The following is a 23069-nucleotide window of genomic DNA, read 5'->3' on the forward strand; positions in this document are numbered from 1 at the left end:
CTTACCCAGGGTAAAACATCCCAGAGTAAGAGAGAGACCTATATAAATGCAAGAGTGCATCTACTCAAAGGCCCTGTGTACTGTGTCATTGCTAGTAGGGCTGTGCAAAGCTTTGGTCCCTGATTCAATTCAGTGGAGATTCAGCCTGATTCAGTGGCTGAATCTCTGAGTTAGAATCAACTCAGAGGACCCTTTAATCTCTCTGAATCAAATCAGAACCCTCCGAATCAATTTGGAGAGATTCAAAAAGGTTAGGAGATTCAGACATAGAGACAGCTTTAAATGTTTTTTCTACATAGGTAGCAGGAACTTGTGAATGCTGTGATGCTGGGGCACATGGAGTGTCCCACAGAAGTATGGGCGGCTCCCCAGCGCACTTAACAGCAGACCCAGACCCAGTCCATTTCTGGGTCCTCCTGGGAGCACACTGGGGGGCCCCACTGCACCCCCCGGCTCAGTGACTGGTGTCTCCTGGGTCTGGGGGGGCACCTGGGTTCCCCCTGTGGCTGATTGTTGAGCCCCAGTGCTCTCCCCAGCCAACCCAGAAGTGAACTTGAACTACTTCCAGTCCACTTCTGGGTTCGCCGCCGAGCACTTGGAGGGCCCCCCAATACTCCTGTGGGATGCTCCATGTGCCCCAGCATCACAGCGATCATGAGCCATGCCTGCTACCTCAAGGTATGTAGAAAAAACTTTTAAAGCTGTGTCTATGTCCAAATCGCTGATTCTCTGAATCAGCATCGAATCTTCAGATTCAGCGGAATCAAATCAAGGACAGTGATCCGAATCAACAGATCGAATCACTGCCCCTGATTCAGGCCAAATCTGAATCAAATAGGTCCCACTTTGCACACCCCTAATTGCTAACAGTGAGGGAGGCAGGGTTTGTTTGGCACTAAGCATAGGTAGCAGCAGTGCCACAGCGGACTCAGTGGACCTAGTGACATGCCAGTATGACTCTTGTTTGACTTTTGGCTTTGGTTTAGGATCAAGAAAGATGTTTTTGTTGACTTTAAAAGGTGCATCCAATTTGACCCCACCTTACATCTCTGCCTCTGTTAGCAATAACAGTGTTTGAGACAGCCTTTTTTCTCTACTCCCTTAAGTTTCATAAATTCATTTTTGGCCACTGAAAACAGGGACCAATAGCACTGAACTGAGCAAGGCATGCTGCTGGCTGGTACACTGCCTGTGTCCCCTGCATAATTGTTCCAGTACCCCAACACTGCATTATCAGCTATGTAACTGTCATTCTTTCCTTTGAAAGACTACCCATTAGGATGAATATTTAGGAGGAGAAGGATTAAAATAAACAAAGAAAACCCACTGTCACTTGTAACCTAGCCATGGTTTGATTTCACACTTTAGCCTTCTATAGCAAATAACTTCCATTTTAAATTTTTGTCTTGAAAACCTGTTTTCGTTTTTTAAGTTACATATGGCTTAATTCCAAAATCACTTTCTTAATCCAAATTACCAGTGCCAACAAAATGGGGTTTAGGTGCTACAATAGTACAGATAAGGAAACTTTTAGGAATTCTTTATGTTAAAAAGTCCATTTTTCTTGTCACAAAACCCCACCTCACATAGCTCTTTTTAAATTTAAATATATTTAAATAATGCCTCTCTTTTTTTGTAGAAAAGCATTCTTAATTTCAAATGTTACCCACTCACATACACCATTCCCAGACCACAACTGCAGTTCTGCTTATTGGCCCATGGCAAGGTACTTTTGCCTGATATAAATCTACTGAGAATCAAGGCAGGGAGTAAAGAATATAACAAGGAAGGAGGAGGCAATACTGTGACAGCCATCAAGTGCCATGTACGTATATTACCATTGCATTTCTCTGTCTACTTTTGTTTAAACTGCCCATGCATTTGGCTCATTTCAGATAGCTTTAATTTTCTTTCACTTGGGAATAATTTTTCTCACAAACACACCATCATTATGATCTCCATTTTACACAGGATAAGGTACAGACATTTCATTTAAGAGCAAATGCTTATTTTAATATGACTAGAGCTATCATGCAGGCTATACTTCTGAACCTTTAATTTATTAAGCATAAGAAGACAATCCTTTTCACTGCAAAGTTCTGTGTTTCAAAAGGAGTATTTCAGAAATCTTGTACAAAATTGAGGCCAAGTAGAACAGGACACAGGATTCGACTCAGAATACTATTAGCCAAGTTTTGGACTTTGCAACAGCTCTTTTGTAGTGCTGGAACAATGCCATTTATGGGTGTCCTAAATAAACAGTTAAGGATTTCCTCCAACCTAAGAAAGTCTTCAGCTGGCTTTATTTCAGGCCTTCTTGGCTCTCCCAGTCTGGGACATGTTTTGCGGGCAAAGCTGGAGTACACTGTTAGCATGACGACACTTGGGCAATGGCTATCTCCTGGTAGAGGGTCCCCTAAAGTATCAGCTTGCTCCAACTTGCACTGAAGTCCCTGTCAGGTAAACCAGTCAAGTATGGAAACTGGCCAAGATCCACCTTTGCTTACCTTTCTCACTCGCAGTGAGTTGTCCTTTGATACAGGTGTGTATATAGCCCTGTACATTTTCACACATGTACACACACACACAAGTCTAAGTAGTTTCATTGCTCCTAACTGGTTTTGAGAATTTAGGGAAAAAACATTTTTTCTAAGGGAGTCCTATTCATCTGTGTTAGCAAATATGAGAGTAGTCTATTCAATTTTGGACTTTCCTATAGCTGTCTTTAATAAACATTTTTGTATAAATTGTCTTTGTAGAGAAAAGCTACAGATATCAGTTATGCCTAAAAGATAAGTTTTCCTCAAGCTCAAAAAATATTAAAGCAATCAACATTTCTTACTTGTAGAGGTGCCTCCTCTTTGTGGCGTGGACAAATGGCCTATATTTCTCACCAAACTCATACAAGGCAGTTTCTGTGGACAGCCCTCTTCAGGATGTGGGTAGGCAAGCTGTCTCCTTTGTTGACCAATTCACCAACCTCTATCTGGCCACTTCCCATAATCAAAAATTCCAACAGAGTTATTCCCTCTGGACTCTCTAAAATTTAAGGGTATGGTTTGCACCATTAAAGCAGGGAGGATCAACTATAGAACGTACCCTCTAAAATGTTGCAGAATGTGATGTTTACTCTTGTTCTAGAAGTTTCCAGCTGTCTCATAGAAGGTAACAGAGAAATATAAAACAGCTGTGGAATTCCACATATTTGTTTAAGAGTCCTCTGAAATTACATAGCCTTTGAAATTCTATAGGATTTTAAGAATAATTTCTATCATACCCTGCATCCTTTTTACCTAATTTCTATTCCTTTAATCCTCATTAAATTCTTTAGAACTTTAGAGTTGTTTTGCACTCCCTTGAGCTTCATATTACAGATCCTTCCCTCAAAACCAGACACTAATTATAGCCAAAGTGAGAAAATATAGCATTGACTATATCCTTTGCATTACAAAGATCTCTCACATGAATTCAATATTGTTTGTTTCAGGTGATGTCTTTATAGCACAGAAGCAGCTGCCAGCCTTTAGAAACCTGATCAATCACATCACACTCAAGACTCCTCAAGTATCACTTTGCAAAACTGTGCATATACCCAGGACTACTCTTGTCATGTCCATACATTACTACAGATATCCCTTATTTCACTATAAACACACATAAATTACTATAAACACTTTGTCCACTGCACAAAGTCTTGAAACACAATAAAACCATTGACAAAGTTTGTAATAAGGACTTTGGGGGTGATGAAAGAAAATGATGAGATTGTACTATTAGAGGTTTACTTTTACTAGCTAGCTTTCCTTTTTTTTCCATTTAATATTTACACGATGGAAATGTCTATATATGTGATATATATATACATATATATAGGTAAATTAAGGCATAATACAGAACAGCTCTTCAAAGTATTCCCACTGGTTAAGAATGACTTTGAGGCATACACATGCTTGAAAGTCACTCTTGCAGAATCATTATTGGTATTTCTGCTTTGTAACAAGCATTAGATATTTTTTTATCTAGATAGGGAGCACTTCAGGTATATTATGAGGCTACTTATTTGAAAGCAGTTGGGGTACATTTAAAAAAAACAAGACGTGAATTCAGCGGCAGGTTTCCAGCACAAAAGACCTTTCAGTGGAAGGAGAATTTTCATGTAGATGCAGATGGTTACTGCACAGTTATTAGCTCTACTGTGTAGTAAAGCATATCATGTAGACATGCCCTGTGTGTCACTCTACCTGGACTCTACTGCTACACCCAGGCAGGCAGACCCTTCACAATCTCCTCATTGTGCTGCAGGGAGACATAGCCTGCAAGGCAGTCTGAGTCTGCCAATCAGGGGTACCCTGTGCAGGCCTGTCATCTGTTGCCAGGCAGACTAGGGCCCTGCAGAGCAGGCACAGATGTGTGCGCAGGAGTCCACTGGCTGCACAGTGGCTCAGCAATGAAACATTTGTCCAAGAGTCTCTGGATAAGTTTTTCTACCGAGTAAATGAACCCAGGAGAATTCTCCCAGATCATTTGAACGTGTGTACACAGGCATAGAAAGGATTCATTTTATCCAGAGAATTCACAGTTAGGACAATTTGTCAAGGATTGCCCATGGGATCTCATTACTGATTCATTTAAAAAATGAAGAATATCCCTATAAATTGGGACCTTACTAAATCGTTGCAGAAGTACGCTGCACAATGGCTCCTTTAATTTTGCTCTTTTTGCTGTGTGACCCTCCTGCTGCTGATTGGCCAAGGGGCCCTAGTGGCATTGCCACTTGCTGCTGATCATCTGGGAGGCAAAAAAGGCCATTTTAAATATGCTGTGGTTTTTGCCTCCTACCGGTGATTGGCCAAGGGGCCCCCACAACACCGCTACATGCCACTGATTGGCCAGGCAGATGGCAAAAAGAGAAAAATTAAAGAAGCTGCTGCTCTGCACATTTCTGCTATGATTTACCTATGTCTCTACCTGTAAATCAAACATCATGAAGTATGTAAATACCATTTTGATGCAAAATGCTGAAATCATTGGAAATGTAAACTAGGGATGAATTTGGCCCAATCTGTTAAATCTCAAATTCTACAGAAATTAGCCATCAAATCATATGTGATGTTTATGTAGATAGAAAATAAATGTATTTAAATAATAAATGTGTTTAAAAAAGGAACAAGGGAGAAGGTCTTCTGGTTCTATTCATAGCTCTAGTTTTACTATTTGACTTTGGGCTTATTCTTTCTGGCTTGGGTTTTTAGGGAGTTATAAATCCAGCTCTCATTGATTTTAATATGAATTGTGCATCTAATTGTCTAAGGCACCTTTGAAATTCCCACTCTGTGGGCTTTTCTATTTTGCAAATTAGGCTTCTAAAAGGAAGCTACCTTCCTACTTAATCACAGAGCAACTATATAGTTGCAGTTTCTCAGTAAGAGAGTGTTTGTCCACATGCTGTTAATTTGAACTAGGCTTACTGTGCAGTAAAAATACTGTACAGTAAGCCTACCCAGGAGATGTCTACATGTGCTCCCACTTGGGAGCAGATTTGCACCCACCCCGCTCTGCCTTCCTGCAGCAACCAGGGGGAGCTCCAGCTGGTCCCCATGTGCATAGGGCCAGGAGCATGAGGCTGGTCCCCATGCAGATAGGGCTAGGAGAGCTCTGCTACCTGCATACATGGGGGAACAGGAGGTACAGCTGCTGCTGCAGAGCTCTCCTGCCCCATGCACATGGGAACAAGTCCTGTGCCCAGCAGGGCTTCCCTGCACAGCCCAGAGGTGACCACAAACTGTCCCACTTCTGAGCAGGTCCCAGCCAGTTTTGGGCTGAGTGGAGATTTTCCCACCCAGCCTGGAGCTGGCCCAGAACTGTCCCACTTCTGGGCTGGACTGGGCTGGGCAGGGAAGCAGGGAGCTCCCAAGTCCTGGCACTTCTCAGCTCCCAGCTCCTAGGGGCAGCTGAGTAGTGCCAGAACTGGGGGAGTTCCCCATCATCTGTGGCCCCCTAGTGTAGGAGCTGACCAGGAGGAAATTTGCCCCCTGGCCAGCATCTAGACATGCAGTACTGTGCAGTATCTACTGTGCAGTTACTTTGCTACCTGTATTTACTGGTAGTAACTAACTGCACAGTAGGAGTGGCCCAAATCAGGAGCAGTGATTCGATTAGTTGATTCAGATCACTGTTCCTGATTCGATTTGGCTGAATCCAAATCTGAAGATTTGATGCTGATTCAGAGAATCAGTGATTCAGACATAGACGCAGCATTAAAACTTTTTTCTACATACCTTGAAGTAGCATGTTCAGCTTGTAAATGCTGCAATGCTGGGGCACATGGAGCATTCCACAGGAGGAGGGATGGGGGCCCTTCGTGTGCTCAGCGGCAAACCCAGAAATAGACCAGAAGTACTTCCAGTCCACTTTCAGGTCTGCTGGAGAGCGTGCTGGGGGGACCTCCTGTGCCTTCCTGGCTTGGCAATCAGCCACATGAAGACCCCAGGTGCCCCCCCCAGACCCTGGAGGCACCAGTCACTGAGCCTTGGGGATGCAGGGGGGGGGCCCCCAGCATGCTCCCCAGTGGACCCAGAAGTGGACTGGAATTGCTTCTGGTCCACTTCCAGGTCTGCTGCCAAGCGTGCTGGGGAGGCCCCCCTCCACCCCCCACCCCCCCACTACTGTGGCATATTCCATGTGCCCCAGCATCGCAGCATTCACGAGTGTGTGGTGCTACCTAGAACTATGTAGAAAAAATATTTAAAGCTGTCTCTATGTCTGAATCTCCGAATCTTCCGAATCTCTCCGAATCAATTCAAAGGGTTCCAATTTGATGTGAAGAGATTAAAGGGTCCTCTGATTTGATTCGGATTCAAAGATTCAGCCACCAACTTGGGCCGAATCTTTGACGAATCAAATCAGGGACCGAAGCTTCGCACAGCCCTACTGCACAGTAGACTAATTTACTTTGCAGTAAATGTGTGCATATGTAGATGGTGACGCTTTACTGCACAGTTTACTCTATTGTACAGTAAAGCGTCTCATGTAGACACACTGACAGTCAGTCATTGTGGAGCTTTTTGTCTGAAGCTCTACAAACTTCCAATTAAACTGGCTCCCCTAGCTTGTGATCTGGTTTCTGATGAGGATAAACCTGATGTTCTAGAATCTGAGTAGCCCACAACCTATGGCTTTGATCCCTCTGCAATTTAGTTCACTTCAAGGAAGAACCTTGATATACTTAGTTGTTATCAGCCCCTCTCAGTTAAAGGAGATGCCTGTTCTTAGCTATGCAGAAGTTTTCCTATTTCTTTCTCTTTACATGGGAGAATTTTTCAATAAACACCCACAGCAGCAAGCATAGCTAGAAAACAAGGAAGGCACCAGCCCCAGGTGCTGACTTGGAGGAAACATAAATTTGGCAGCTGCTACTGCTGCCATTGCCAGCCCAGCTGCTGCCACTGTCCAGGGCATAAAAACTGCTAGTTACAGTCCTGAACCATAGGTCTGCCCCTTTTGAAGGATTAAGAAGTCAATGGTTATTCAAGTCCAAGGCTAGTTGGCACTAGCATATCCTGAGATTTCACCTGAAACTATGTATGTAAAGGTCACAATCTCCTCTGATTCTAGCTTAAATTGGCCATTTTTGATTATGTTGGGCCTCTCACCTACCCCTGCATTAACTTAATGTGTTTATAACTCCCCAAATAACATCTTGCAGACTGTTTGTGGACTGGTAAGGAACATGGACCAGCTTTGTCTTTTCTGGAGGAAATTTTTAATATTTTGGCCCCATGTATTATTTCTTAAAATAACTGGAGGTGTGGGTCTTATAACAATCATTGCAATATTTTTGCATAGGGTAGACACACAATGTGTATTGGATTGCATTTTTCTATTGTCTGCCTTCTAAAGATTCTTATAAACCAATATCTTCCCTGAGTTTTGCTTAAGAAAAGACTATATTATTTCCCCAAAGTGCCATAAATAAATATTTACCCTCATAATATACGGTCATAACACCCATATATGTTGTTCTCCGTGGGGGACTAGTTCTGAGTTTTTCTGGGGGCAGGCAATAAATGATTTATGTAGAAGTTCTATCTTCACCTTAGAAGAAAGAGGTCCTCATGATTTGCATCATAATTTTTCCAGTAGATTACACAAATGCTTCCTAATTTGGGTGTTCCCTAGAAGTCCTCACTTAAATGGGTGCAAGGCTCATGCCCTCCCTTCTTGGCAGCATAAAAGGCACAACAGCAAAACATAAGCAAATAAACTTTGAAAAAGTTGATGGCAGTGGCTATGGTGAGGTAATCAAATGTAGGGACAACAGCAGCTGTAAATGCTGATATGCTCAGCCACACCCAACCTGCAAAGCTCTACCCATGGCCAAGATGTAAGGTTCTATCCCAGATTCTAAACTGTTCACTGCACCTTCCTACAGACCATAAAATGCAGGTTTGGGACCAAGGATTTAACTCTACCCTTTATCTGGACCCATATTTGAGCCTGGATTTCACATTGGTTCAAACTGATCTAGCATCCTCAGCTTTGAAAGTGTTGGGGTCAGGTATCAGGAATTATCTGATCTGCTTGTGGCGAGTTTAAAAGTTTGGTTATGATCTTAAATAGTTCTATTCCATACAACTTCTAATGTCCCCACCTACTCCCTCCCAACTTTGCACACTGGCCTTATGGTACCTAATTTTTTCTCGTGCTGTGTATTTGGAAGAATCTCCTGTTATGTATGTTGTCATAGGTATTGTCACCCCCTCCATTCTTATCCTGAGTTTTCATCCTGTTAAAGTTTGCCATTTATGAAAACCAGGCTCACCATAGAAGCTGAAGGGTATTGTCTTCTTGCTTTATTTTACTCCATCTCTGACAATAAGAAAAGCTTGCTTGATTCGTTCTATTTATACATTGAAATAACTCTTGTTCACTGACTGACCCTTACCCTATAGATCCAGTCATCCATGCCATGGAGGAAAAAAATCTTTGTTGTGCCTATTCATTTTCATTGGCTGTCATCCAGAAAGCAGAAATATTACTGCTTAAATAATGTTCATCTGTTGCTGAAGAACTGCAATAAAGGGCTCTTCAAGCATCATAGTTAATCTGTTAACATAAGATTTACAATTCATTGCCATGCCATGCCAAATGTATCTTTAGCACGTTTTCATGTTCTCTAACATTAACTATTTGCCCCTGACAAATCATTCTGCCTTTAAATTGCTAGTTAATGCAATAAACTGGCTAAAATGAGGTAAAAAATTTCAATTACCCAATTCTCCCCCCCGCCCCACAGCCACCCCCCACTCACAATTAAAGTTATTTGATAGTTGGTCCTCTGAAAGGATACATAAGGTGAGCAGTTACACCCATAAGAAAATCTTCCAGTCAAATAGAAAAATGATCATCAGAACCTGTATTACCTAAACCATTAGGGATGTAACCTTCAGATATTTGTTCATGTACCTAATCTTTACTCATGCAAAAAGTCCCCTTGGTTTTTAACTACCTGTAGGTGAGAATCAGTAGCTGACTGATAAGAAATGGTAGCATCCAAGTTTTTGCTTAGAGATAAGTCTGTTCATCAAATGTGCTCTTTCTAGCTATTACATGTGTCTACTTTTGGCAGTATTCATATCGATGAATTACACATACATCATGTAGACAAGGTTCCTTGGGTGAATTTGATATCTTTTATTAGACCAACCCAAATGGTTGGAGAATAGTTATTAAGCAAGCTTTCAGGTTCAAAAACCCTTCGTCAGGCTCAGGAAGCTGCAGCAGTTGGTGTGTGCTCTTCCTGGATGGAATGCATATATATATTTTTATATATATATATTTATATATGTGTGTGTGTGTATGTATAAATATGCAAATATTTAAGTGTATGTGCATAAATATAAGTATGCACGTATATATAATGTAACATTTGTATGTATTGTAATTTAATAAATTCACAATTGTTTGTGATTTTATAAATTCTATTCTGTTCTATTCTGTTTTCCCCTATTCTCCATTCCCTGGCTTTCTCTATGTACATAAATGCCAGAAGTACATTCTAAAACTATATATAGTTTTGTGCCAATAAAAAAAAGTCTGAAAGAAATTCTTCAGGTCTTTAAGCCATGGTGTCCCTCTGAGAGCCAATGAAGGAAAGAAGTGACTGACTGCCTCCAAAGCAAAAAAAAAAGAGCCCTGAATGCTTATCAATTTAGAGATAAAATGTGTTATATTCCATGCAATATTTTGATAAACATACTGGGCTAAGAATATTGAGCACTAGTCAGTCCTGTTTGTTATTGCCAGGCCCTAACTGCAAAGTCCAGTTGTAATGCACACTGAATATGCAGCAATAGGAGCCTGTAAATTGAAACAAGCACTAACAATTCTTCTTTGGGAAAAGCCATGAGGAAGTGAAATGGGAAGAACAATGCAAATTTTACTATTTTATGTTTCATATGAACCTTGCTGGAGAAACTGAGAAAGAGATTATTAAGAGGTCTGTGGAATATTTCCTAGGGATTTTAAAGTAGCTGTAGACAGAATAACCAGTTATCTATGATCCATATGGTTGGTGGTTACCTCTATCTGCAACAAATAGCTTTCAGATATATGTTGGTCTGAACAATGTGTTTAAAATTGGCATCCGTAAATCCACTTTATTCTGTGGATCAAAGGAAAGTTAATAATTTTTCTTGCCTTTTATTTGTTTCAAGAATGTGTGTAGGTTTTTTTGTATGTATATAAAAATATAATAGCAATTGGTATTACTTTTTCAATGAAGTTGGAAGGAGTTTTGTTGGGGTTTTTTCTTTTGGTTGGTTATGATCTTTTTGTTTTGTTTAGCGTTGTTCTGTTTTGTTTTAAGGACCGGTACCTAAGTCATTGCCTACTATTGTAAAAGCAAAAAAAGTATTGCAGCTTTGTATTGCCTGTGCTTGCCCAGTCATCATTCTACATGATACAAGCACTGGGAAATTTCAATGACACAGCCTGCAATGGGTTCAGTGACCTCAATTATGCCCTTCCACCCACTCCAAACTCCTTTCAATTTGCAAAAAGCTTTAAGTGGACAAAACCCAGATGCTTGTAGTTCAGTAAGAACAGATTGGGCATGTAGATTCTTGTCAAAGTGATGTATGTAGTTCATTTTCCATTAACTCTTTCATAACTAAGTATTTCAAATGCTCATTTCCAGGTTGAGTATTATACTTAGTTTTCCATTGCTTTATAAAGTTCATTAGAACATCAGAACCAGTTTTTTAACAAACCTTAAAACATGGCTAGAAGTTACCTGATCTAAAACAGACAGAGACCCTGGTTCTGTTTTAAAAGACAACTGCTTAGTTTTGTTTTTAAACCTGGTCTTTTCATATTTAATAATTCATCCTTTTGTCTTCAAGAAGCACTGACCAAATATAATTGATATAGACTTCCTCTTTGCACAGAGTGTAAGAGGATAGATTATGAAAGCTCACCAGTTAAAGAAGGACATAGCCCCTGATGAGCATAAGAGCTTTGCTTATGTTGGTTTGTTGACATCTGGATTGCTTATGTAATTTTGTATTGTTGCACCAAACAGTTGATGTGCCCCACCCCAAAAGTTTTGTCATGCTATCTTTCTCCCTCTCTCTGCCTTTCTCTTTCATTCTCCAGAAACATGTGCTGTCAATAATGGAGGTTGTGACCGTACTTGCAAGGATACAGCGACGGGGGTACGTTGCAGTTGTCCAGTTGGATTTACCTTGCAGCCTGATGGAAAAACATGCAAAGGTCAGCTTCTGTTTGCTTTGCAATGTATCATTTGCCTTCAGCAGTTTCAGTGTTAGATGTAAATATTAAATACATAATCCATAAACAGAGTTAGAGCAACTTACTGGGGCATAGATATTAAAATTGAAATTGTCAGCTTTCTATTTCACGAGCAGTAATGGGTCATCATCCATTTAAATAATTTTTATTGTTAAGAAAGTTGATTCTTCAAAATGTCCAGCAATTTCAGGAAGCCAAGTAAGGGCACCATGAAGAGCCTTGGTTTTCACTGAGTACTTTCAGAAAATTAGGCTTCTTTAAGATAGCTGAAATTTTCTGCCCAGTTAGTGAGGCTCTCAAATCTGCTAGTCCTAGAAATCTTGACCAGCACATTTACACACACACACACACACACACACACACACACACACACAACACATTATCACTTCCAAAACAATAAATGAGGGAGAAGGATTTAGAACAAATAAATAAAACATACTGACAGCTTCAGTATGTAACAGTACAATAAAAAATTCATCAACAGACCAGTTTGTTGCACCCCTCCCCTTCAAAAAAGGTAGTGTGGCCAATTACAATAAAAAATTGCATTGTACTAAGATACTGAGCTACATTCTGTAAGTATTATGCAGCTTTAATTGCTCTATTGGGAGTTTCACCAAAGCAAAGATTTCAGGATTTGGCCCTTAATAAGTAAAATTAAAAATCAGAAAATATTGAGAAGGGAAGTCTGAAAATAACATCTAGCATTTTTCTTCACATTTGTTCTTAGTTAAGGAGATAGGCATTTAAAGCTAAGCCTGCAGAAGCACATGTTCCACAAAGAGTGGCTACTTCCATGAGTAGATTTATCTATATTCTTTCAGGATCAGGACCGTAAACATTTTTCCACTTTGGTATTTATTTCTTATGAACTCAGTGGCAGGACACTAGTTGACAGATATACAGTAGTGCGTTGCATCTAAGTGTCACAAAGAATACTTTGTTGTCACGTGGTGATTTAGCACAAATCAACCTATCTTACTGCATAGCTGTTTGAATTATTTGTTTTCTTAGAAACAGCCAGAAATGTCAAAAGATCTCTAATCCAAACCTAAATGTTATTTAAAATAGCAAAACCCACAAAAACAAATAGAGAATGTGTGGTATCCCCATGCTGTAGCTTGAAAACTCCCACAGCTTGAGCATGATCCTGTTAGTATTTACAGAAATAACACTCCATTTGCTTGTTTATTTGAAAAAAAACATTTAAACTGCCATTGCACAGAATGTTAATAGTTAAGAGCAAGCACAAATCAAAAATCAGTCGTTTTAGTTCAAACCATGTAAAAACAAATGTTACAGGGGTGTAGGTTGTAGCCGTGTTGGTTCTTTGGGTGAAAAGAAAAGGTTCTTTGGGTGAATTCTTGTCTTTTCAAGAATACCCCTTCTCTCCCATACCCAGCCTGTCTCTCACCTCATAATGTTTATTCCTTGAACCTACATCATGAAAAATAAAAATTATCTAAACTTAGATGGCTTCCACTCTGAGGTCATCCCACTGGTCTAAGATGAAATAATTTTATATAAAAATGGATTCTATAATTAGCTTTGCAGACAAAATGAAATATCAAATTGATTCTCAAACAGAATATCAGAGATCTAAACAAAAGAATTGGCAATCCTTAAGGAGCAGAAGGCCAAAATAAGGCAGCTGGATCCAGAAACAGGCTGCTGCTTGCAACCTGGCTCGCTGAAGCGCCAAGCTGCCTGCTGCTGCCCCAAGCCTTCCCTATCAAATGTCAAGGGCTGCTTTCATGCCCCACTACTGCAGCCATGGCTGCTGCCATGCCTTACTCCTCACTACTGATTCCCCTTGCCACACACTGTCAGAAACTAAAAGTTCAGGGCATGAGAAGTGATGGCTGCAGTAAGGGAGTGAGCAGGGAGAACTGTGGCAGCAGCAAACAGTACTGGCGAAAAACTGGAGTGGGTGGTGAAGAGGGATGGACACATGTGAGGGATCTGGGGGTACCCCCTCTAGGCCAGCACTGGTGCCCTCATTGCCCATCCCTGCTCATACTGCTGCCTTTCTACCTGGATGCACTTACCTGGCAGGCCTGATCTAGCCCATGAGCTGTAGGTTCCCAACCTCTGATCATTGCTGTTTCACAGGTATAATTGGAGGAGTTCTTGGTTGAGAAGGGGTGAGAAGATATAAAACAGAGAAGCTGTTCTATTTGTGATGATTTTTTAAATTTCTTAAAATAAGCAGAAACTGGGAAATCACTTTCATGGTTTAAAAAATCCATCAGGTCATTTTTAACCTATATTGAAGCTTTAGAAAAATCTTTATCTAAAACCAATAAAGTAAATATTTTGCCTTTGATATAAGCTGGATGAATGTATGTATAACTTACTATATTGTAGCCATTTTTGGTTTAATCCTGCATCACTGAAAACACTGGGAGCTTTGGTATTTAAGTGGACACGTGTTAGGCACTTTAAACTGATCAATGAGGCTGCTTTGCTCTAATATTTATAATCCTTGCATGCAAGGGAGAACACTTCTCTCATTTCCAACCAGGGTTTGAATTACATTGTGACTCTTTGTGGGGGATCTGCAAAAAAAAATTGTGCTGCCCATCAAAATGCCCTAATAAAATCCCTAGAGTTCTGACCCCTGCAGGTTATGATTTTCAAATCTTACAGGGGGGCTGTCATCTCTTATGGGGGGGGGGGGCGGGCCCCCCCCCCCCCATGCTGAGCTCCCCTGTAATTCAAACCCTGGTCCCAACTGCCTCCATCAGAGCTGCTGCACACTGGTCCCAGCTGCCTCCCCCCCACCCCCGCCCCCGACACTGCTGCACACTGTGATTCTCTTGCTACTAGAGTGAAGCCTGAAAAAGTGTGGGTTATTCCGGTATTTTCAGTATTTGCATATTGTTTTTATAGAGGTTTATAATGACCAAGGCATGGGAATGAGGCAGTCTTCAAGTTTTCTTCTTCAGTGTTTTTTTAAACTGTCTTAGAGTACACTGTTCTTTCCAGGAGGGTTGATTGGCCATTGAACTTCTACATGCAGATTAATCATCCTTGAGCATCATCCACTGCCACTTCTCTCCACCATAGTATGGGAGAAGCATCCAAGCCCCATGGATCAAGCCCAGGGGTGCACAATTATTTCAGGCAGAGGGCTGCTTACTGAGTTTTGGCAAGCTGTTGAGGGCTGCATAGGTAGCCCTGCCCCTTAACAGGTGCCTTGCCTCCTGGTCACCATCTTGTAACCAGAAGTCCTGCTCCCTAACCCCCAGCTTTTGCCACCAGAAGTTCCTCCATTTGTCCCCATAATACTTCTTTCAGCAAGGGGTTTTGCCATCTCAGAAACAGAAAAATACCAAATTGTATTCTAAAAATCAAACATCTACAACATTTATTATAGATTTCATAGACATTAGGGCTGGAAGGGACCTCGGAAGATCGAGTCCAGCCCCCTGCCCAAAGGGCAGGAAGTCAGCTGGGGTCATAGGATCCCAGCAAGATAAGCATCCAGTTTGCTCTTGAAGGTGTTCAATGTAGGCGCTTGATCCACCTCCGGTGGTAGGCTGTTCCAGACCTTGGGGGCTCAGACAGTAAAGAAATTCTTCCTTATCTGCTTCCCTGACCTCTGATCATGCGCGTGGCTCTTCTCTGGACTCTCTCAAGCTTCTCCACATCCTTTTTGAATTGTGGAGCCCAAAACTGGATGCAGTACTCCAGCTGCGGCCTCACTACGGCCGAGTACATGGGGAAAATGACGTCCCGGGATTTGCTTGAGAAGCATCTATGGATGCAAGTCAGCGTTTTGGTCGCTTTACTAGCCGCAGCATCGCATTGCAGGCTCCATGACTGGTGCATCCTGGGTCTGGGGAGGGGACCCAGGGTCCCCATGAGGCTGATTGCCCAGCTGGGGAGGTGTGGGGAGGCCCCCCAGTGCACTCCCCAGCAGACCTGGAAGTAGACTGGAAGTATTTCTGGTCCACTTCTGGGTTCACCACTGAGCAGGTGGAGGGCCCCCCCACACCGCACTCCTGTGGGACACTCCATCCAGCCCAGCATTGCAGTATTCACAAGCCACTCTGGTACCTTGAGGTATGTAGAAAAAACATTTAAAGCTGTGTCTATGTCCAAATCACTGATTCTCTGAATAAGCATCGAATCTTCAGATTCAGACTCGGCTGAATCAAATCAGGGACAATGATCTGAATCAACTAATTGAATCACTGTCCCTGATTCAGGATGAATCCAAATCCAAATCGAATAGGGCCCGCTTTGCACAACCCTACTAGCTATGTCTACACATGCATTAATGCGCAGTAACATTACTGTCCAGTAAAATAAGGCACAGTAAACTGCACCCACAAACATGCACCTGGCCCCCTTCTGCCTGGAGCAAAATTGTTTCCAGTCAGCATCTACACATGTTCCTAATGTGTCATTTATCTAGCACCTGTACAAGTTGGCACTAGCAAACGGCACATTAGACTAATTTAATGTACAATACATCCAGTGCACATGTAGACAGTGACACTTTACTGCGCATTAGTCTAATGCGTAGTAAAGCCTCTTGTGTAGACACACCCACTGTGTACAACCTCTGGCATCTTGGCAGCAGCAGCTACAGCCAGACCCTTCTGCTGGCAGAGGTAGGTAAGCAAAGACATAGCCTAAGTGTAAGAGATGTTAGTTAGATGATGTTGTCTCCCAAAAGAAGTGGTAAATTGCACTCGAGAGAACAGTAGACAAGAATGAGATTAGAAAAAATGTGTTGTGGTTCCCAGAGACTGGCATGTAAAATATTTTCTGCTATTAATAGTGTGCAATCCCATTGTGAAATAAAAATAAAAGTGCTATTTGTGGTACACTGAGTGTGTCTGTGGCCATTTTAAAGCTAGCCAAGGCAGAGATTCACCCAAATTCTGTTCCTGCACTTTAAATGTCAGTTGCCACCCTATGTGACCTAACAGTAAAGTCTACACTCTTACAGGAACCTCATTCCAGTTTTCTTTGTCTTTTCCTGTTCACATTGGAGTACCCCACCTGGTAAATCAATACCTCACATACATAGGCAGCAAAAGGGCCCCCCCCCCCCCCCCGAAATGTGGGGCAGCAGTAGTGCTGCAAGGCAGCCCGGCTGCAGGCTTTTGGCAGCTGCAGCACAGATGGGGAGGAGAGCAGGTGCAGTGGTGACAGAGGGAGTGTGACTGGGGCAGGCGCTAGGAGAGGGGCAGGCGCTGCACAGCTGGGGCAGGGTGAGGTGGAGCATGGGACTGAGCCACAGGTGGCTTTTCCAGAGGCAGGGGGCATGGCTCCTGCTACTACACACTCCCCAGGAGGGCATGGGGGCCATGTGCCCCCAGGTTTGTGCGGGGCAGGGCAGACTGCAGCTGTGGGCTGGGGCCAGGGGCTGGGCCAGGCTACTCTCAGGGCAGGCAGTGGCACTGGGAGGGGGCTACAGGGGGGCTGCAGCCACCCCAAAATTTGCCATATCCCCTCCAACCCCGCTCCCAGCACTGCCGCTGCCCACCCTGAGCACAGCATGTCTGAGCCCCCACCAGGCAGAGCCCAGCCCGAGCCCCGGCCCCAGCCTGCAGCAGCAGTCTGCCCTGCCCCATGCAGTTCTGGGGGTACATGGCCCCTACGCCCTCCAAGGGTATGTGCAGTGGTGAGAACCGCCACCCCCTCCCTGCGCCCCCCGCATCAGCCGCAACTCTGTCCTGTGACCTGCCCTGGCTGTGCAGGGCCTGCCCCAGTCCCTTCCCTGCGCTTGCCCCTGTCCTACCCCACTCTGCCCCCCACAGTCCCTTCCCCTCCCCACCGCCCTTTCCCCCCAGACTTACCTGCTGGGGGGGGTGTGCACATGCTCAGCCCACCCCCACCCAATTTTTTTTCTCCCCCCACCTATTCTCACATATCTCCCTCAGTTTAAAGGAGACCAGGGAAACCTCACAGCCCTCACCTTCCCCAGCAGTCACATTTCATCTATCTTTACAAGTTTCAGTGAGTCTTTGGTGTTATACAGTTCCCCTTCTGCTGTGCTGGGACAGCGCTAAATGTGTCTGATCCCACTGGTCATTATGCTGTGTGTTAGGCAACATCCCAGATTTTGTCCCACAATGCTCAGCAAGGTTACACACCAAATCAAAAACCAAAATCTGGTAGCAAATGGGATCAGAGAATCATTTGATGTAATGAATCAAGACCTTTGTACTCCTTAACTTTCCCCCTCTACACTTTGGCAGCTGCTCCCACATGTTGTAGGAATTGAAAGCTAACTGGTCCATGGCTTCACAGTTTGGTGGCTTCTGTGCCTGTTCTCTGTGTGCCGCCTTAATCTGTCCTGAGTGAAAAATATGGAGATTAATCAGTTTAGCATTTTAATCACATTAGGCAGAACACAGAGAGCTGCAAAAAAGGAGACTTGTTCAACAAAAGTTGGTGGGGAGCAGAAAGAGAGAAGTCAAACCTGTGTCATTTTTTTTTCTCAGACCCAGCAGCAGCCCAACTAGTATGAAAAATGTAGAGCTAGATAGTCTTTGAGCAGATACAAAAGCAAGGGAGAAAAAGAGGAGCTTTTCCTTTCAATACACTGAGAAAGGACCTGGAATGCCTGCAGACCCTGCAGCTGAGGAAACATGGAATCTTTTTCCTTGTGGGCCCCAAAGACATGAATTAGAACAAGAGGAAGAGCCAAAGCCAAATATGCATTGCCTGTACAGAAGGAGGTTGGATGTTGCAGAATGGAACAGTTCATATGCTCTATCTGCGTACCAGGCATTTAACAAAGGAATTTTGTCCCTGATGCCTTCCCTTGGGTATTGCAGCCTCACACTGCCTTCTACCACCTATAAATAGGGACCTACTTAATTTGTGATTTCATGGATTTTGCAGAAACCATGAAATCCACAATTGTCTGCAACATCAACTTAAAAAAATGTAATAAAAACAAAATGCAGACTCCCCAGTGGGAGCCAGCAGTCCTTGCTGCCTCACAGCCTGACAGCTGGCAGGGTGACACAAAGGGTAGCCAGCAGCCAAGATGGCAGTCATCCCCAGGTCCTTTTTGTCCTCCCAGGTCTCCACCTATCAGCAGCAAGCGATGGGGCCACTGGGAAATGCCTGTGAAATTTGCTCTTTGTGTCATGACCAACTGCAGAAATTCCTCTGTCTGGCTGCAAATTAAGTATGTCCCTACCTATAAACCAGTACCCTACAGACAGCATCTAAACCATAGACTGCAGCTTTCTGAGCTGTACTAAACAGAGAAGGGAAAAATAGATTGTAAGGGGTTTGCAACAGGGACTGGGTCCCATGTATGTTCTGTAAAGTGCCACTGAACCTGTCAACAGACCAGAGGGCTTCATAATATTGCTAAATGCACTAGCCCATGTAAGGGATTTCGTGTTTCCTTTGATTTATGTACAGGGATCATGAGTTGAGCATCAGAAGACAGATTCTCAGATGGTGGAAATGGCAGTGACATTTTTCCACCAGCTTAGGTTCTGCTCTGTTGGTATTTCCTGAGTGACTGTTAAGCAGCACTATTAAACCATGTGCACAAATAGGTCTTTGCAGAATGTCAAGTCCAGGTGATCTCATGGATTCTTATTTAAGAGATGTAAAATACCCACACAAATCTCACACCTAAAAATGAGGTGTTTTATTTACTGTGCTACACTAAGTAAAAGCCCTTCTTAACCTTCTGGCATAGTGTTTAACTAGAACGATGTTATGCTGGGGTTATGTGACTGGATGCTGTTTAAGCAAACATTTCTTCTTTCTGCTGTCTCATTGGCATGGTTACCCAGAAAACTAATATGCTCTCTACTTCCTTGAAACCAGCCCCCATCTCTTTGCATTCAGATGCAGCAGAGAAATGTGGCACTTACATGTTTAAATACCTGAATGTGCTGCAGTGTGGGTATCAGAAAGGGATATTTTTGCCTTAACTTTGAACAAATGTGTGCACTCATCTACTCTGTAACTTTCCTACTCACTAACAAAGCTGGGCAGAAACAGGAAAAGTTGCACAAAATGATTACGTATTTTAAGCTAGTTTGTATAGGCCTGATCCAAAGCCCACTGAAATAAATGTGAGTCTTTGCATTTACTTCATTGGACTATGGATGATGCTCAAGGACTGGTTTTGCAATTGCCTTTTATGACTGGAATTTCATTGCAGCCCCATACCTAAAAGAATGCATTTGAAACCATTTGGGGGTAAATAGTTGAAAATTAATTCTTTTGTTTTAGGATTGAATTATTTATGAAGGGAAGTTTTTTGTTAGAGAATTTAGTAAAATTCAGTGAAGGAAAAATTGTTATTTTGCTTAAAAGTGAACTTTGCTTAAGTATATATATATATATATATATATATATATCAGAAGTAATGCTTGACAGCAATTCAGTCAAAAGGTTGGAGGACTTCCTCTGTTTCAGTCAGAACTTTCTGGGCACCTATATATGTGATGGATGTCTGATCAGATGCGTGCTAATTAGCATGTGTTGGAGTAGACTCGATTAATCAAGTCTGCTGGAGCATGCTAAATAGTGTACTCTAACAGCCTCCATGTCACATGTATTTAGCATCCCCACATTTCAAAGTGGCAGCAGGGGCACTTTAACTAAAGCTCGTTCAACATTGAATGAGCTTAGTTAACGTGCCCCTGCTGCCATTTTGAAACATGGCACCACTGAACACATGTTACGTGGAGGCTGCTGGAGCATGCTACTTAGCATGCTGCAGCAGACTCAAGTCAACAAGCTCATTCAACAAGCTTTAACTGAAGTGCCCCCACTGCCATTTTGAAGCATGGGGGGCACTGAATATATGTGATGCTGTGGGAGCTTTAATTAGATCAGCTTTCAGAGCTGGTGTAATTAAAGTGTCCCCTTACCCCCAGAGCATGTGTATAGATGCCTTAGAGCTAAGTGAATAATTCACAATGATTAGTTTGTCTGTCCAATATGGCTTATTTTCTCTATTTCTGAGAGCAGCTGTGATTTTCTCCAAATGGATTCATTGCTCAGAATCACAAAATACATTTAAAAATTTTTTTTTTTGTTAAATTAGAGCAAACTGCTTGAAACAGTTTGCATTTTGCAGACCCGGGTCAAATCATGAGGCAATGAGAATTATTTTCCTCTGCTTGGAATAGAACATCAGAAATAGCTACAGATGCTGTTGGCCAGTTATCTTTATTGACGTGCAGTTATGAATTTGCCATTTCTAATATTGGATTACTGAAGTCCTGATATTGTTTGTACAAGTTATTTTGTTTGGATGAGAACAGCTCAATTAATTATATGGTATTGTGTCCATTTCCTGATTGAATGAACAGCCCAGTTTTTCCAGAAGGAATACCCAGGCTGAAATAAGGTTCCTGTTCTATAAATACCCCTCCACACAACTTTGAAATGAGATTTTAAGGCTATGCATGTCAGTCAAAGTTTCACAGGGGTGAACTTGACTTGTGCACAACTTGACTTGTCCAATGGTCAGGTTGGATACAAGGTGGTTAGGATTTAGCATTACATAGGACCAAATTTTTAAAGATATTTAAGTTAGCATGACACACAGAATATCAACATGTGGCAGCAAATATGGAGGTGCACAGAGTCATCAGGGGTTAGATCTATGAGAGACTCAGGCACGTAACTGCTACTTTTCATGACTGAGTCCAGAATTTAGTCCATTAAATCTCCAGAATTTCTGTCCTGCTGCCTTGTAACTTTGAAGGTAGGGATCCTGAATTTCCTGAGCACCTACATTTTCCCCAGTAAAATTCCCTGGGGCTAGGGAAGAAATTACACATAAACTGGTATAAGTGGATTAGAAACCAGTTCCAATCTGTAGCACAACCGAAGTTCAGTGCACATCAACCACTTTCAAAATGGCTGAAAAAGGTGTAAGATAAACCTGGATGGGTGTAGTATCAGACCTAACTTCTGTCCCAGATCCCCTCCAGATGCAAGTTAACTCACAGTCCCCCAGCATCCCAGGATGCTTTGCAGGGTGGGTGGGATAACCCTGACCCAAGCTGTCTGCTCCAGCTGAGCCGAAGGGTGTGCTCTAGTGTCCCCTGGCTTCTGGCCTGGGCCACTGAAGGCATGTGGCTTCATTTCTGGAATCAAAAGTAAATGTCTGTGCACTTGTTTATCAGTTTATTCTGTGCAGCTTAAACAAACCCGCAAAGATTAAACCAATTCAGCCTCAGGCTTTTTGACTGTCTGTATTTAGCCAGGGTGCCTACATTTCTGACTTTGGTACTGTACATAACCACCCTCATTCCTGTGGCACCAAGCAATTCAGCACCTAAGTTTCAGTGTGATTCATAAGGTAGACATTCCCTGCTACAACACCTGATCTCATAGGCATTCTCAGTACATTCCTATTGGATTAGTCTTTTCATCATCCACTTATCCAGAGTAGTTCCATGGTTAGAGACCTCTCTTTGAAGGAAGCAGATATGTGTTTCAAATCAGAGAGCAGTGGGTTTTCGACCTGTGTTTCACACTGGTGGGCCCTAATCAATATACAATTGAGTAAAAGGGGGCTGCCTCTTCCTTCTCTTTTTTGTAAGAAAGGATGGATCCATCTTAGGTGCCTAAATTCAGAGGCTTCATGGCCGTGAATCCAGACTGTGCTTAGTCTCTAAAGTGCCACCCTCCCTACGTTCTTCCAGCTCAAAGTTAGGCATCTTAGAGGGGTGGGGCTTAAACCCACACCTCTCTTCAATATTTCCTACTAACTAGTTTAGGTGGCTCCCTGCTCAGTGTGCTGACTTCTGTTAATCCCAGTCTGAGGTGCTCAACTGCAAGTTAAATTATAGCTCCTTCTTCAGCACTGAGAATTCCAATAAGTAGCAGGACACCTCAGAGTCAGGTACTGAAATGCTAAGCCTAATTCCATTTTGAATTTAGCACAAATGAATAGGGCTGTGCGAAACGGCACTGTTCCGTTTCAACTTGCATTTCAATGTTTTGACGGAACAGCATTTCGTTTCGATTCAAAACCACCGTTCCGTTTTGTTTTGTTCCAATGCTGTTTCAACATTTCACCCATAGGCTATAATGGGGAAGCTCAAAACAGCCTATCACTTTGTCATTTCTGGCCTGATTTGGATTAAACTTGCAGGAATGAAGCCTGCCAAGTTTCAAGGAGATAGGTTCAGGGGTTCAGGGAAACTGTACCTCAAAGTCTTGAAAGCAAAAAACTCATGTCATGTGTATGTGTTAAGCGACAGCAGGGTCAAAACTGCAGGCATTCTAGCCCCCGATGA

General features: G+C 42.6%; 1 protein-coding gene across 1 annotated transcript in view; it reads left to right on the forward strand.

Annotated features, from left to right (window-relative positions):
• Window positions 1-23069, forward strand: part of SCUBE1 (signal peptide, CUB domain and EGF like domain containing 1) — a 356000-nt gene that overhangs the window by 205698 nt on the left and 127233 nt on the right. The window contains exon 7 of the mRNA XM_014523611.2: window positions 11656-11772. Within this exon, the coding sequence (XP_014379097.1) occupies window positions 11656-11772 (117 nt within the window). The remainder of the gene's footprint in view (window positions 1-11655; window positions 11773-23069) is intronic.

Source organism: Alligator sinensis, unplaced genomic scaffold (assembly GCF_000455745.1).
Source record: "Alligator sinensis unplaced genomic scaffold, ASM45574v1 scaffold292_1, whole genome shotgun sequence".
Classification (NCBI taxonomy): domain Eukaryota; kingdom Metazoa; phylum Chordata; order Crocodylia; family Alligatoridae; genus Alligator; species Alligator sinensis.